This window comes from Hemicordylus capensis, chromosome 1, assembly GCF_027244095.1.
Source record: "Hemicordylus capensis ecotype Gifberg chromosome 1, rHemCap1.1.pri, whole genome shotgun sequence".
NCBI lineage: Eukaryota > Metazoa > Chordata > Lepidosauria > Squamata > Cordylidae > Hemicordylus > Hemicordylus capensis.
The window spans coordinates 303,546,405-303,562,827 of NC_069657.1; the positions used below are offsets into that span (position 1 = coordinate 303,546,405).

Genomic DNA, 16,423 nt, shown 5'->3' on the forward strand with positions numbered 1-16,423 from the left:
TTCTAGTCTCCCATTCATATGCAACCAGGGTGGACCCTGCTTAGCTAAGGGGACAAGTCATGTTTGCTACCACAAGACCAGCTCTCCTCTCCTTTCCTTTCAGGCCGGTTTTTAGAAAGAGAGTCCTAACAGACGCTTGAGCTCTTGGCTTTCACTTACACTTGTTAATGAAACTGCTCCTGGGGAATTGGCAGGGACCCTGAGCTACATTTTTGGCTTGAGGGAGGGGGAATTAGCTAGGAATGGAGCAGTCCCACCTCCAGAATACATTTGTGCAGATTGGCCATGGAAAGAACTGAATGGAGAGATTAGTTCAAAATAAAATGAAGTTTACTCAAGGGTTTTTAGGGTACAGGAAGAGAAAATAATAGTTAGTGAGCAACAATACTTAACCAGCAAAACTACCAAGGCCAGCACGTTACAAAAGACTATGTTACAGCTCACAAAAGAGGCAATTTGGCTTGAGTTTTCAAACTTAAGTTCAGTTGAGCCTGACCAGAGAGAAGTGGACAATTTTGGATTTTAGGAGGAATGAGGAAAAAGGAAAGTAGAGTTTTGAGAATAGGGTCTATATACTATCTTGCTGCTTCCCAGAGGAATACTGTGAACTCTTGCAGCTCAGTCATTACCAAGAGGCTTCTCCCCTCTGAGGCAGGCAGGAAAGCAGGCAGGCAGGCAGGATCGGGGACCTGGGGACCAGGCAGAGGTCCTTCAGCCAGAATAAATCCAAAAATGAACCAAAGTCTCGCAGCCTGGAGTGCTGCTCAGACCAGGTTAGGGAAAGGGCTGATCTGGAGGCAAAAAGTAAAGCAGGAGTGAGTCAAAATGGATCTGCCTGTGCCAAGATGTAGGAAAAAGATGGTGGATCCGAGGAAGAACCACCTGGTGAATCTGAGGTAGAGCCTCACGGAACCCAAGAGGCTCTAATGACCCAAGAAACACACGGCTTGATGGTGTCCTCTTACAGGAAATTTCTTGCTCGAGGGCAATATGCTGATTGCACCTTGCAAAGTGTACAATAGGGACAAAGGACAGGATATGACATTGTCCTATTAAAAAGTAGAGAGTGGACTTTTTCTTGGACAAAGGCTAGGGAAGGTCTGAAAGACTTGTGAACTTGAGTGTCTTAGAATATCTGGGAATAACTAAAATGTAAACAAACTAGTTTCCTGTGCCCTGAGTCAGCCATTAGCATGTTCATTAGCAAAGGAGATGACCTGTTGCTTTCTTATCATTCCTTCCCGAGGAGGTACTATCTTGGCCTGATCCGCTGTGCCAACATAGGGAGAATATTTGGCCGATTCTTTAAAAGAATAGATCTTGATTAAATCACCTCCAGCTTCCCACCTGCAAGTAATCATGGAGTGATAGGGTGGGGTGGTCTCCTGTAGTCCTGTGCTTTGAACCTGAGCTCAGAGTTCCTTCTCCCAAGCTACATGCCAAAGTGACATGCCCTTTGAGTTAGCTACAGGTGAAACAAAATAGAGACCTCGCAGTCCTGTAACATCCAGAGTGCAAACAGTGGTAACTACCAGCTTGTCCCAAATATAGAGGGGTGCTCCTTGGGATAGTTCCCAAACAGGCTTTCTTTGTAACAAACTATGGAATGAAAGAAACTGGTCATGAGTGGCCAGTTAAAGAGAGAGAGAGAGAGAGAGAGAGAGAGAGAGAGAGAGAGAGTTTCTTAAATGAGAAGCATACGGTGGCTCCGTTTGAAAATAGAAATTGTGGAGCTTGCAATTGTGTTGCATGCTTATTGCCAACAGAATCCTTATTTAGAAGAGAATTTTGTTTTCCATTTCAGTTCCAATGCAAAATCAAATGTAGGTGTATATTGCAAATGTAGTCATAGAGGATAAATGGTTATTTAGTCATAAGAATTTAAATGTTCAGATTTTTGTTTGTCATATCTGGTTTGATCCATAATAGAAAAGTGAATCTGAAGCATCAATAAACTGGATTTGATCTAAAGAAGCCCTGAATAAATATAAGGCCCAAGGGCTGGATCCAGCCCTCATGGACTTTTTTTCTGACCCGCATGGACCTTTTTTCTGACCTGCATATAGCCAATAGGGATGTGCACAAATAGATTTTTTTTTATTCCATTTGTGCCCAAAACAAATCACCCCTGATTTGTTTTGTATCCAAATCTACCCCCTCCAAATCACACCAGATTCAATTTGTATTTGCTTTGATTCTATTTGGATTTGGATTGGTATTGACGAAACTTAACAAGGTCCTAGGGGCACCAAATTTTGGGTAGTGGGTAGGTCCCCATGGGTGCCACCTTGGTTGATTTTTAATGAATTATTTTAGTTTTTACTGAATTTGAACATTTCTGCCATAGGAAATAATGGGGATTTGACACTGCCATATCTTAACCCTAACACAGATCTCCAGCTTTCATTTAAAAAAAAAAAAAAAAAGCTAACCTCTAGCCCTTGTAGAAGTGGAGTTATGGAGCAAAATGTGCGGTCATTATTTTTTAGTGTTCAGATTCTTTGCTGTGTAATAACTTTTCCTCATAATGAATCCCTATGAGGATTAATTGTACACCTCAATTTCTTCTGTTCATTTTAACCCCACTGCTCTGTAGGTGAGAGCAGGGAATTAGTGGCATCTTATGTTCCAACTACCCCCCCAACCTACAAGCTGCTGGGTACTCTGTTTATATTTTAGGAATTTTTGAGGTGTTTAGATTCTTTGGTGTGTAATGAATTCTCATAGGGATTCATTATGATGAAAGGTTATTAGACACCAAAGAGCCTAAACACTGGAAAAAAATCCTAGAACATAAATTGAGTAGTACCCCACTGCCTTGCAGGTGGGAGGGGGGTGTCGTTGGCACATGGCAGTTGACAGTCAGCACTGTTGAAAAGACAGTCAAGATGAATAGAAGAAATGAAGGTGTATAATGAATCCTCATAGAGAATCTTCATGGTTCATTATACACCAAAGAATCCAAACACTTGAAAAATAGTGTTCTGTCCAGAGACGAAAGTTTGGGGCGGTATACAAATTTGATAAATAAATACATAAATAAATAAATAGTGACCACACACTTTGCTCCATCACTTTTGCAAGGTCTAGAGCTTAGCTTTTTTTAAAAAATGAAAGCTGGGAATCTGGGGGAATTAAAAAGAGGGATCCAAATCTTGAATCGATTTGAATCGAATCAGGCACAATTAAATTTGTACCCAAATCTAGCCAATGGACCACAGGGGTGATTTGTTTTGTCTCCAAATCACCCAAATCAGCTAGATTTGGGTAGAAAAAATTCGGGTACAAATTTGCACATCCCTAGTAGCCAGAACAGCTGGAACCATGAAGAACTCTTGGTCACCCCTGCCCATGAGTGGAGAGTACCATAGTTTTTGTTTTAGGTGAGAGGAAGGGCTTAGTCCCAAAACTCAAGCAGGATCAATCAACTTCTATTCTCAGCAGTGGTGGATGACCTTAAAGCGGGGAGTTAATGTGAAGAAAGGCACTTGGTTGGTTGTTGATGGAGCTGCAGAATCTTGTTGCTGTTAACTGCCTCTGCCCCTCCCCCTTGGTCTGTAAGGCCAGCACACCAAGTCATAGTTGGTTCCAGCACACCAGGTCTGAGTTGTGCACCCCTGATCTAAAGGCTGGATTATTTTTGTTCGTTGTGATCTTATATCTAAAGTGTACTTAAATGACTAGAAATTGTGTTTCCTGGACAGGTTTTCAGAGCCATCCATTATATGGCCAAGCATTTTTTATAGTGCAGTATTTAACCCATTTGGGCAAAATAAAAAGCAAAAGGGCTGATTTCAGCTGCTGAATATAAAGCATTAGCAATAATGAAGGAAAGTGTGGTTCCCTGGTTTCCTCCCATAGTTGCCTCTGAAGCTCCATGGCGTACGCTATGTGTGCCTCTTATAATCTGCCTCCCTTCTTTTATTCTTCCTTATCTATTCCTGTAACTGAAAATAATGCAGCTAGTAGGTATATAGCATTATCTTTCTTACTTGTCATTACCAGTATTCACAGGTATATATTTGGACCTAAATCTTCAGTCAGCAAAATCACTACTGCTGATGCTTATTTCAAGGCAATTAAAATAGGATGTTTTCTCAACACTCCTATGTTTAACATCCAACACTGCCTTGGAACCTGATTCTCAAAGGACTCTGTCACTGCATTGAGGATGTCATTGCATCCTCAAATCATGGCTTGGATCCAAAGAAGTGCAGGCAGATGTCTTCTTGTGTAAGAGGGCTTTCCCATCCACTTCCTGATGCAGACTCCCATTTTCCTAAAAAGCACCTTTGGAGGGTTGGGTGACACTCCATAATAGTGTCTGATCTGGCACAGAGGTGGCCACAATGGAAGGGGGAGATCAATAGAAACTGGTGTACACACACCCCAAGAAAAGGTGCACCCATTCATGCAATAGGCTCTTTGAATCCAGACCAGAAGATCTAATCAAAACGAAGTGATGTGAAGGTTGCAATGAGGTGAGACTAACAGCCTAATTATGATTTGAGTTAACAGTAGACTGTATCCATTCCTAATACACATAGACTACGGATAATTTCAGTTGTCATTTTACAAAAATATTGTACAGGCAAACCTCACTATTCACGGACCCAACACCCGTGGTTCTGCGTATCCATGGTCAGGTAATTGACACCCAACCTCAGCATATGTGGGGAAGAAGGGTTAATTTCCACATACCCGCAGTGTCAGGGTAGCCAGAAATGACCTCAGAGGTCATTTCCGGCCACCATTTTGAGAAAAGGGGCTATTTTGTGGCTCTCTCTCTCATTTTTTTTTAAGACAACACATTTTGTGGAAAAATGTAATCTGCAATTTTTTGTGGGGAAATGGGGGACTTGGGCCTGGTGGGGGGATTCCTGGACAGCTGGAGATTCACGGAGTATGGTAAGGCACTTTTCCCCTGAGGGGGGTGTTTTTTACCAATTATTCCCCATTTTCCAGCCTCCAGGAACCTCAAACACACACACACACACCATTTCCATTGACTTAATGCCCTGTTATCCGCTGTTCCATTATCCGCAGTTGTAGCAGACAACAAAACTCCTGCAGAAAACGGACTTCACCTGTAAATGCCCATTGACGTTCTTCACCATACTTATTTCCTGAAACAATGTCGTGTATTACATACCACCTTTTAGACTATCTGGTCTATATCCAACTCTCCTCTATCAGCTGTACACTACTGACTTTTTGTCACTGTATACTTTGCAAGAGTTCTTAATGTATTGATTCTCAAATCCATAACTGATCTACTACTGTAATTGTAAGCCAAACATTAACAAATAAAAAGCATAAATGCTTGGGGTGAGATGTACAAACCGTTGTGCCAGTACAGTGTCACAGACCATAATGTTACACCAGAGTTACAGGTGGATACATCCATTTATATGCTTAGAATTGGGCAGTCAAATGGCACTTCATGATTGGATTGGATTGGATTAGATATTGATTTGAATCATAGAAAGGGGACCATTTGTCCAAATTAGCTTGTCTTTTTTTACTATAGGTTTGTAAAATGCCAAATCATGTGTGTCGCTGCATGTTAGGAGCAGGCTGGTCTAGCTCCTCCAAACTAGTAGTCAACAGAGACTACTCTTACGGGTTTGCTATCTGAGATCATGTGCGATTGGGGGGTGGAAGGGAAGAGAAGATCACACACACACACACACACACACACAACTGTGAGTTTTATTGGGCATATGTAATGACTAAGGGAACACTGAGGGCACAGTCCCTGCACACCGAGGTGGGGAGATTGAATCATAGAATTGGAGGGGGTTTGTAGGCCATCTAGAGCAGCCCCCTTCTTGATGCAAGAAATCCAAAGCGAGAGCATCCCTGTGGCTGACCAAATTGCTGGATACCTCCACCAAAGAAGAGCCCATCATCCACCCACCAGGCAATTGCTTCCATTGTCAAACTGTTCATACTGCTAAGAAGTTTCATTGGCAGGAGGGCTGAGGTTGTGCAGCCCTGATGTAGACAAACTGATGTAGCCCTGATGTAGACAAACTGATGTAGCCCTGATGTAGACAAACTGGAATGATTTCAGAGGAGGACTCAAAGATGGTCAGTAGTCCTGGTCTACATCCTTCTTAAAGTGCAGCATCCAGAACTGAACACAGTTCTCCAGGTGAGGTCTGCCTAGTGTGGAATAAAGTGGAGCTGTTATTTCTTGTAACTTGGAAACTATGGTTCCATTAATGTAGCCTAAAATCGCATTAGCCCTTTTTGCACCTGCATGACCCCTGCTAACTTGACAAAGAGGCACCTTGTAACATGGTGATTCTCTTTATTTAGCAGGGGGAGAGTTACTGGCCCTATCCACCCCCAGCGCAGTACCTCCAATGACTGTTGCTGGTGTCTATATTAGGTTTATTTTAGATTGTGAGCCCTTTGGGGACAGGGAGCCATCTTATTTATGTATTATTTCTCCGTGTAAACCGCCCTGAGCCATTTTTGGAAGGGCAGTATAGAAATCGAATAAATAATAAATAAAATAATGATAATAATAATAATAATAACTGTACCTGCATCACATTCAGCTTCTGGTCAACTGCAAGCCCAAGACCCTTTTCACATTTACTACTGCCAAATCAGGTATCCCCCAGCCCATACTAATGCCTCTAATTTTAATTTTTTTAAAAAAATTGCCTAATTGCAGAACTTTGCATTTATCTCAAATTTCATTTTATTAGTTTCAGGCCAGTTTCCCATCCTGTCAGAATCAATGTAAATTTTATTTCTGTCTTTTGAGGTCTTAACTATCCCTCCTAGTTTTATTTGCAAATTTGATGAGGATTCCCTCCACTCCGTCTAAAACACTGATATAAATTGTGAAAATCATTGAGCTTAGGATACAGCCCTGCCTCACACCTTCCTCTGATTTGATAAGGAGCCATTGATGAACACGCTTTGTATGACTTTCCAACTTGTTGTGTATCCACTTCATAGTATTATAATCTAGCCCACATTTCCCCAGTTCATTAACCAAAATAGCATGGGGAAATTTACCAGACGTTTTGCTGGAATCAAGATAAATGAAGTCCACAGCATTCCCACAATCCACTAAATTAGTAACTCAATAAAAAGAATTTAGCTTAATCTGACAGGAGTTATTTTTGATAAATCCATGCTGACTTCTAATACTTGCTCCATTGTTATCAAGATGCTTACAGATTGTGCTCTACTATCTGTGATAGCACCTTTCCTGTCAGACTGAGCTGTTTGTAGTTTCCCAGATCCTCCTTTCCCAAATTCCCCCTTTTTTGAAGACAGGGTCAACCTTAGCCTGTCTCAAGTCTCATGGCAGCTCACCCATTTGCCAGGATTTCTCAAAGATGATAGGCAGAGGTTCTGAGAGTACTTCATCAAGTTCTTTTAGTACCCTAGGATGCCATCCATCCATCCCTGAAGAACTGAACTCAGTTAAGGTATATGGGTGCTTCCTCACCAACTCTGGATCAATCTTGCTGCAATCCTGACCCCTCACTATTCACACTGCTTTTGTGAGTTTGCACACAGTTCCCTTTTGGGAGGCCAAATGAAGGTTGAGCAGTCTCACATTTTATTTGTCACACACTAACATTTCATCTTCCTTCTTGAGCAGCAGGCTTAAGTTTCTTTCTTTCTTCTTTCTTTTTCTTTCCTCTTCTTTCAAACATATCTGGAAAAAATACTCTAATATCTTAAAAATTTTAAGCAAATATCCTTATTCTGCAAACTATTGCTTCCATTTATGGAGGTAAATGGCCTTAAAACAGTGGTACATATGCTGGTAACCTCCAGGCTTGACTACTGTAATGCACTCTACATGGGGCTGCCTTTGTACATAGTCCGGAAACTAAAATTGGTACAGAATACGGCACCCAGATTGGTCTCTGGGACAACTTGTAGAGACCACATAACACCGGTTTTAAAGGAACTGCACTGGCTGCTGATATGTTTCCGGGTGAAATACAAAGTGCTGGTTATTACCTATAAAGCCCTTAATGGCTTGGGTCCAGGCTATTTAAGAGAGTGCCTCCTTTGTCATAAACCCTGCCACCTGTTATAATCTTCTGGAGAGGTCCGGTTACTGTTGCCACCAGCTTGTTTGCTGGCCACTGGGACTGGCTTTCTCTGTGGCTGCCCCAGGGCTTTGGAATATTCTCCCTGCTGAAATAAGAACATCTCCTTCTCTGTTTGTTTTCTGGAGGACCCTCAATACTCACCTGTTCTTATAGGCTTTTAACAGAATTAATTTTAATCATTTGTTTTGATAATTGTTTTATGTTAACTGTTTCTATTTCTGTTTTTATGCTACTCTTTTAATTGTGTTGTATTTTAATCTGTGCTGATTTTTAAATATTGTTTTCATTTTTTTTACACAACCTAGAGATGTACATATCAGGAAGTATAAAAATATGATAGATAGATAGATAGATAGATAGATAGATAGATAGATAGATATTGTTTGCTGCAAGGAAGTCTAACTTGTACAGTATCCTCAAAATTACCAGTGTTATTTTGACGCTAGAGTGCTATTATGTCCTCCTATATTATATTGTGAAGTCTGCAATATCTAGGGCTCCATTCTGTATGCAAAGTGGAGAAATGATGGATCGTAATTTACTTCCACACAAAAGTAAAGCTCACTTATATGAGCCATGGTGTCAAGTTTAATTAAGTGATGCAGTATCAAAAGCAAGCCTTCAGTCGATGGGTTCAAAGCACCTCTCAGATGGTAGACAATTGACAAGCACAGGGACAATAATAACTAAAATAACTGTGGAGGTTTTTATGTTGCTTAACCCAGACTTCATAGTGTGTGTGTGTGTGTGTGTGTGTGTGTGTGTGTGTGTATGAACATATGTGAGGGAGAGAGAGAGAGAGAGAGAGCACTTCCTGTTGATTTAGTTTTGTTACGATTTGCATTGAAATCTACGTAAAGCCTTCCCCTTGAAAATAAAATACAAGGGGTAATTAGGACTGTTTGTTTGCATTTCTGCATGTGTCCTGCTCTGAAGCTGAAATGTGCTGCAGCTGTTGTGCCACATGCATTGCAAAGGTTGTACAGCCGGAACGAAGACACAAAGGAAATGTGTTGTTTGAGCAGTTAACATTCCCCACTCAAAGTAAACCTCCAAATGGCTGAGAACTAGAGCCAGTCTATTTTTCTTCCGGAAACCAGAAAACATCTCTCTCACACAGATTTATGCTGCACAGCAGTGGAGTCAAAGGACTGGGGCAAAAGAGGGGGTATGTTGGTTTCCATTTTGGCTCAGTCTCACAGAGCAGTCAGAGCCAATCCAGTCAGTCTACAGAGCCTGGGGTGTAGGTGCCATCATGGGACTGTGCCACCTCACTTATCCCTGGGATGGGTTGCATCTTTATATGCGTCCTCATGTTAGCATCTCCCTGCACATTAAAAGGTAGCAAGTTGGAGAAATGTCTAGTCAAAACTCTTGCTCCCTGCTGTATAGTCTTCCCATGTTCAGGGAGTTAATGGGGTGAGGGAGCATTCACACATAGGATCCCTCACCATGTCTTCAGGTTTACATTGGGATCCCATTTCTGCACATTGGGATTTGAATGCTTGCATCCCGACAAGCAACCCTTTTCATCTAAACTCTTGACATCTACTAGGATGAAAATTCCTTTTGCTATCAGGACACTGGCATTTTCTAGATACCCACAGATGGGAGCATGGCCACTCTTCCCACCAATGTGATAAGGGAACAGCTTTGATGTTAACGGGTTTATACTGTAAGTCATATAAAAGGAGCTCAGCCCAAGTCTCCTCTATTTTGACCATGGAAAATAGATTTAACGTAACATTTTGGCCTTTTCTAGTATAAAGACAGACTTTGTTTTATAGTAGAAGTAGAAGTGTTAGAATTTTGGAATTTAACATCTCTTTGATGAATTGAGCACAATTTTTCTTTCTTTTCTACAGGGCATCTGTACCACGACCACGGCATTTTTACATTTCTTTTTCTTAGCTTCATTCTGTTGGGTTTTGACAGAAGCGTGGCAGTCATACATGGCTGTTACTGGAAAAATTAGAACACGACTCATAAGGAAACGCTTCTTATGCCTTGGATGGGGTAAGCTCCTATGACTCAGCTAAGATTTTTTTTTCCAGCTTAATGTTTCATGCACGGATAACATTTGGAACACTGGTGTTTATTTCAATAATCCTGACAGGTAGTAGATAGCACAGTTTCTAAATCGAATATTATTACTAGGAGATTTTCTATAGAATTGCAAGCAGGAATATAATTTAATTCTATTGATCTGCTGCAAGAGACAGCTGATGATGAATGTTCCATTGATTATGAGACTTTATCACACCGTCACTTATAGCATTTAGCAGCTTTTCCACAGAACACAGTAATACAAAAAACAAAAGCAAAAAATTTTTAAAGCACAGACAAATCCATCACATTTCAGTGTGCTTTGTCTATACTATGTTAAATGTACTAATCACTTTGCAACAGAATGACACATACTGGGGAAACTATTGACAAGTTACAGGTGGGGGGGAACGGCGCATTTGGGTTGTGCTGGTGAAAAGGTTATTTCCATATGGAACTGGTGGGGTTTTTTTTAGGTTAGAATAGTAACATGTGGTTTTTAATTTCCAAGCAGAAGTAGCAAGTATGCATTGTGGGTCGCAGTCATCATAATTTCTGGATAAATTCTCAAAGAACAGCTGTGTTAATCTGTTGCCACAAAAACCTCCAAGAGTTGCAAGGCACCTTAGAGACTAACACATGTAGTGTTGCATGAGCTTTTGTAGACAAGAGCTTACTTCATCAGATGCATGGGGAAATAATTGCTGGTGTTTCTCTTATAGGTTTACCAGCATTGGTGGTGGCAATATCAATAGGTTTTACCAAGACAAAAGGATACGGAACGTCTAACTAGTAAGTCATTCCGTAATAATATACTTTGTTTTTACTGACAGCTCCTCCATCCCTATTAATCATCACAGTCTATATTTGACTATTGATACTATTTTGTGCTGACATGAAGGTTATTTAAAGATGGGGTGATATCTGATAGGACTTCAGCAAAATTTGCAGGCCCAGTTGAAAGGCCTTGCTAACATACTGATAATTGTGCAATAGAAGTGGCAGAAGCATATTGCTTGTCTGTAGAATGGGAAATGCATAAAGCAGGGCTGCACAACTTTGGTCCTCCCAAGAGCGTCCAGTGAGGGCAGCGCCGGGGGCGGGGAGGCGATAGGCACCTTTAAGGAGTAATAAGCAGTTGCTTACCAGCATGTAAGCAGCACCTGCAAGCCTGCCCAATGTGGTGGTGCTCTGCCTGGCACCCAGCAGCATGCCCTGGTTTCTGCACGTTGCAGTCCCACCGGACGCCAGGTGGAGTACCGCTGCCCCACAGGATTGCGGGCGGAATGTGGCAGCTTGCAGGGGCTGCTTTCACACAGGTAAGCACCTGCTTGTAATTCCGTAAAGGTGCCTCTTGCTGCCCACCCCACCCCCAGCACTGCCCTCACGGGCCGCTTCTGAGCCCTCCTGCAGTTGTTGAACTACAATTCCCATTATCTGCATCCACAGTGGCCAGTAGGGATGATGGGGGGTTGTAGTCCAACATCTGCAGGAGGAGCAAAGTTGTGCAGCCCTGTCATTTTTGACAACTGCAGATGACCCAGTGGCTCACTATTTTTAAGAATCTGGCAGATGAGACATGGCGACCCCATGTTGGCACCAATGCACTGAGATGAGAACAACATTCCTCTCCCTGAACAGCTGTTCTGCAGGATTTGAAATGGGAAGGGAAGCAGCGTTCAGTAGAAAAACTGCCACTAGGTGCAGAACAGCTGCCTTAAGAGTTTTATATACCTCTTGGAAGCCAAGCAAGGATGACATCGAGAATAAAAACAAAATGCCCATCCCAGTAGCCTCCTACTAGGATGAAATTGTTAGAGATTGGCAGAGTGGAGTACATAACGAAATTGGAGGTGGGACACTGTGGGGACATGCCGTCATCTGCCTTTTTATGCCCTTTGGAGAGAACACCACTCAAACAGATGTTAGCCTCAACTGCTCTCTCCATCTTCTGGTCCTAGCTGAAAGATCATGTGGCTCCGGAGTTAACCACACCTTTGATGAAAAGTGAGCTGATATTAATCTATCATTCCTTTTGCAAGTGCTAAGCAAATTAACTAAATTTCCTACAGCATGGAGGGTATCCATGGAGCGCTTCTTGTTTTTAGAAAGTCCTACATGAATTCCATGGAAGCAGGGGTGTAGCTATAACTGAGTGAATGGGTTCAAAGAACCCAGGACCCCGAGCTCCTGAGGGCCCCCCAGCTCTACCCCTCCCTAGTTTCTTCATTATCTCCCTCATTCTGAGGGGCTTCCAGAGAGAGGTGTGAACACAGACCCCCTCTCCCCTAGCTATGCCCCTGCATGGAAGCTATTAATATCATCACATATTGGTCAAAATTATAACTGAATGCCTTGATGTCTATCTACTTCCCAAAAGTATTTTGAACAGAATTGTGAATCATGAAGTTTTGAGAGAAGACACATTTTTAAATTGGTTCTTTCAGTTTGTCAGAAATACAGGTTGCTTTCAATGCAACAGAATGTGAAAAATTAGCATTAGAGTTTTTGGTTGAAATCTATTTTTAAAAGCTATTTTGGCGCTTGAAAAAGCCTTCCAAAGAGTTTCCTAGCAGGTGAAAGATTTCTTCTTTGTCATGGTATGAAAAACTTAAAACGGCTAAAGGAAAATATGCTAAACCTTCCATACTCAGCATACTCATGATAAGTGTTATAGGCTGACACCCTGACTTTAAAAAAGTGCATATAGCAAAGGAAGCCCGTGTGCATTTACTGCTTTCCAGAGCAAAGCAGTGCAGGTGCTTGTTGGGGCAGGGGGGAATTTTCGCTGATCCCCTTTTCCCTGTGAAAGCACTCTGTGACCTCCAGGATTTATGTCTGAGCATGTGCAGATGCCATCCTGAGTGGTCAGAAACACTGTGTCACGCCCTCGATCTCAGACAGCGAGGAGGAAGGGGAAGCTGTCAACTTTCCAGGCGATGCAGGAGTATTTGAGGGGCAGAGCCCGGCTATCAGTGTTCATGAAACAGCTGTGGCTAATGATTCAGAGCAGGCACAACAACCTGAGGCAGCAGAAATTGTGAAGGACCAATCCGAAGAGGAGCTATGCAACCAACCCCCGCTAACTCCACAACAGCGGCGTGTCATGAGACGCAGGGCTCAATTGGAGACTATTAGGAGAAGCAAATGCTTCTTGCAGAGGGCTGATAAGCCTTGAATTCCTGCCAGCTGGGAGCTCTCAGCTTGCACTATAAATCGTAAATCACGTCACCAGCCTTCTACTCACTGCTGAAAAGCAACATTTGTCAACCTCTGTGTCGACAGTGTGCAGCCAAGTCCGGTCAAGACAAACTTCCCGAGCCGTATCCAGTTTCAGCAGCTCCGTTTTGTCTCGTGATCTTCCCTGGCAGTTGGCCAGACACTGACACACTGAGCCCTCAAGATGGCGTCCACACATGCTCAGGCACCATTTCCTCCTGGGAACAGGGAACTTCCTGTTCCTAAACAAATGCAGCTGGCAAACAGAGAGTCCGGTTGCTTCATATAAACACCTCCGCTCTGGGGCGCTGAGGGGCAGCAGAGCTGCAAAGAGGGGCAGGTAAGACCTGCCTTCCTCCTTTTAAAGTGCCCGCTTGCCTCCAGCTGAATCCATTCAGGTGGGGCAGCTTGAAGCATTTTGGCACCTGTAAATAGAGGTGCCAAAACACTCCAAGCACATCCCTAGTGTCTACAGGACATTAAAACATGCCATATAATTTCTCTGTGCCATCTGCTGGCCACCTGCTGACATTCATGAACAACCTGTGCTTCTTCAATACTACTTTTGTTCTGCCATGAAAAAGGCATGAATTTCTCATGGATTGTCATTAGATGGCAACAGAAATTGTGCAGCGTATTTTAACATAATGTAAATGCCCCATAAAGTCTCCCATCAGAATGTATGCTCATGTTGGAATAAATTGCTATCTAGATAGACCCACAGATGAATTGGGAGATGAGGGGATGTTAGTGGTGGCTTGTAAGCAAACTTAGAATTAGTACCAACCACACTTGAGTGGGACTTCCCCACTCGCCTGTTTTACCACTTCTTAAGTTGAGGAAAAATATTCATTGACAGTGGTGTCACTGAATATTTTTCCTCAACTTGAGAAGTGGCAAAGCAGGCAATGGGGAAAGTCCCACTCAAGTGTGGTTGGTACCAATTCTAAGTTTGCTTACAAAACACCACTAAAATTGCCTCACCTCCCAATGGGAGATTTATTTTGAACTTCCACAGCCCACCATTCCATATCATCTGTGCTGTGATTTGTGCTGTGCTGCAGTGCAAGCCTCAGACTTGAGGCAGGTTTCATTTCCCACACTTCAGAGGAGAAATTGCTTTCCCTGTAGTTAGGATGCATGTGTAATACATTTCAGTTTTCTATCCATTGTGGAACAACCTTAACCATTTTGATACCTCCAACAGCAAGGGAGTCATTGAGGCTCTGCTAATTTTAATTAGATAGATATACCGATGCTACATCTTATTAATTTGTATTAGTTCTTTTCTAATGTTCTTTCCAGTTGCTGGCTGTCTCTTGAAGGAGGACTTCTCTATGCTTTTGTTGGACCTGCAGCTGCTGTTGTCCTGGTAAACATTAAAATCACCATCAGTATTTTAAGTGGGCATGGTAATATGTATCTGTCTGAATTACTGGCTGACTAATAAATTAATGGTCTCAATTCTAATCTGAAACTATAGAAACAAGTGCTATCTACAGTATCTATCTATCTATCTATCTATCTATCTATCTATCTATCTATTTGTCTATCTATCTATCATATTTCTATACATCCTGACATGTGCATTCCTAGGCAGTGTACATAAATGTACATACAACAAATATAAAAACAGATAAAATGATTAAAACAATTATGATATATAATAAATCAATTATGATATAAAATCAATTGAAATTAATTAGAAGCCTGAGAAAACAGGTGTGTCTTAAGGATCTCTTTTAAAACAGCCAAAGATGGAGAAACTCTTTTAACAGGGAGTGCGGCCACAGAGAAGGCCTGGTCCTGAGTAGCCACCAGACAAGCCAGTGGTAGCCATAACCAGACCTCTCCAGATCAGGAGTGGGGCCAGCTGAGTGGCGGCTTGGGTCTGGCCCCGCCCGGCAGCCCCTCCAACGACACATCACGCGCACGGGACGTGGCAGAGCCCCAAGAGAATCCCCTCCTCGCCCACGAGCGAGCACTGCACCTTCCCTGTCCTTTTCAAGCAGCGTTTATCCCAGAGGCCAGTCTGGCCAGTCTTTTCCATTTCCGGTTTTGCATATACTGTTAGTAATATATATAATGCATGAATACATGGAGCCAGCGTGGTGTAGCGGTTAGAGTGCTGGACTAGGACCGGGGAGACCCGAGTTCAAATCCCCATTCAGCCATGAAACTAGCTGGGTGACCCTGGGCCATTCACTTCTCTCTCAGCCTAACCTACTTCACAGGGTTGTTGTGAAAGAGAAACTCAAGTATGTAGTACACCGCTCTGGGCTCCTTGGAGGAAGAGTGGGATATAAATGTAAAATAATAATAATGATGATGATGATGATGATGATTGATGAATATTCTGAGGGACTTAACAAGTGTCATCTTCTCATAATGTGTCCAATTTGTCCATTTATATTTATACAAGGGTCCTATTCAACACGTTTGCAGTATTCTCCCTATGCAGAAAAAAATGAAAACTTTGTCAGAATACAGCATGATAACTCATGGTCTTCCATATTATTGTGCATTATGGCCTATTTTGAGTATTAAAATGTATATCTCTGATAGATTCAGTCAAAACAATGGGATATGTCCGAAGTGCATATTCCTGAATTTCCCTAAACTGGACACAGGAAATCAAACTGGAGTTAACTGAGAACTGATTCACACAAACAGCACATATTTTCTCCATACAATGATGTACCTGAGTACATATTTGTGAGAAGAAAGCCTAGTGTGCAGCAGTCGCTTATGCAGCCCCACATAGAGTGCCTTACAGTAGTTGAGCCTGGAGGTTAACAGGATATGTAACACTGCTTACCTCCAGAAATGGGTGCAGCTGATGTATCAGCCAAAGTTGATAAAAAGCACGTCTGGCCATTGCCTCAACCTAACAAACCAGAGAGAGTTTTGGATCCAGAAGCACTCCCTGGCTACAGACTTGTTCTTTCTGGGGCAGTGTAACCCCATCCAGAACAGGCCGATTTAAACCATCTCCATCTTATGTGCTCCCCCTCCTCCTCTCACTTCTTGCTCCTCTCATGAACTCAGTTGTGAAGGAGGAA

The 16,423-nt window shown here is 42.3% G+C and overlaps 1 protein-coding gene across 9 annotated transcripts in view; it reads left to right on the top strand.

Annotated features, from left to right (window-relative positions):
- ADGRB3 (adhesion G protein-coupled receptor B3) overlaps positions 1–16,423 on the top strand; it is a 668,379-nt gene that overhangs the window by 582,966 nt on the left and 68,990 nt on the right. For all 9 annotated transcript variants that reach the window (XM_053286711.1, XM_053286709.1, XM_053286712.1 and 6 more), the window contains 3 exons: positions 9,962–10,112; positions 10,865–10,934; positions 14,667–14,733. In XM_053286711.1, coding sequence (XP_053142686.1) covers positions 9,962–10,112; positions 10,865–10,934; positions 14,667–14,733 — 288 coding nt within the window. The remainder of the gene's footprint in view (positions 1–9,961; positions 10,113–10,864; positions 10,935–14,666; positions 14,734–16,423) is intronic.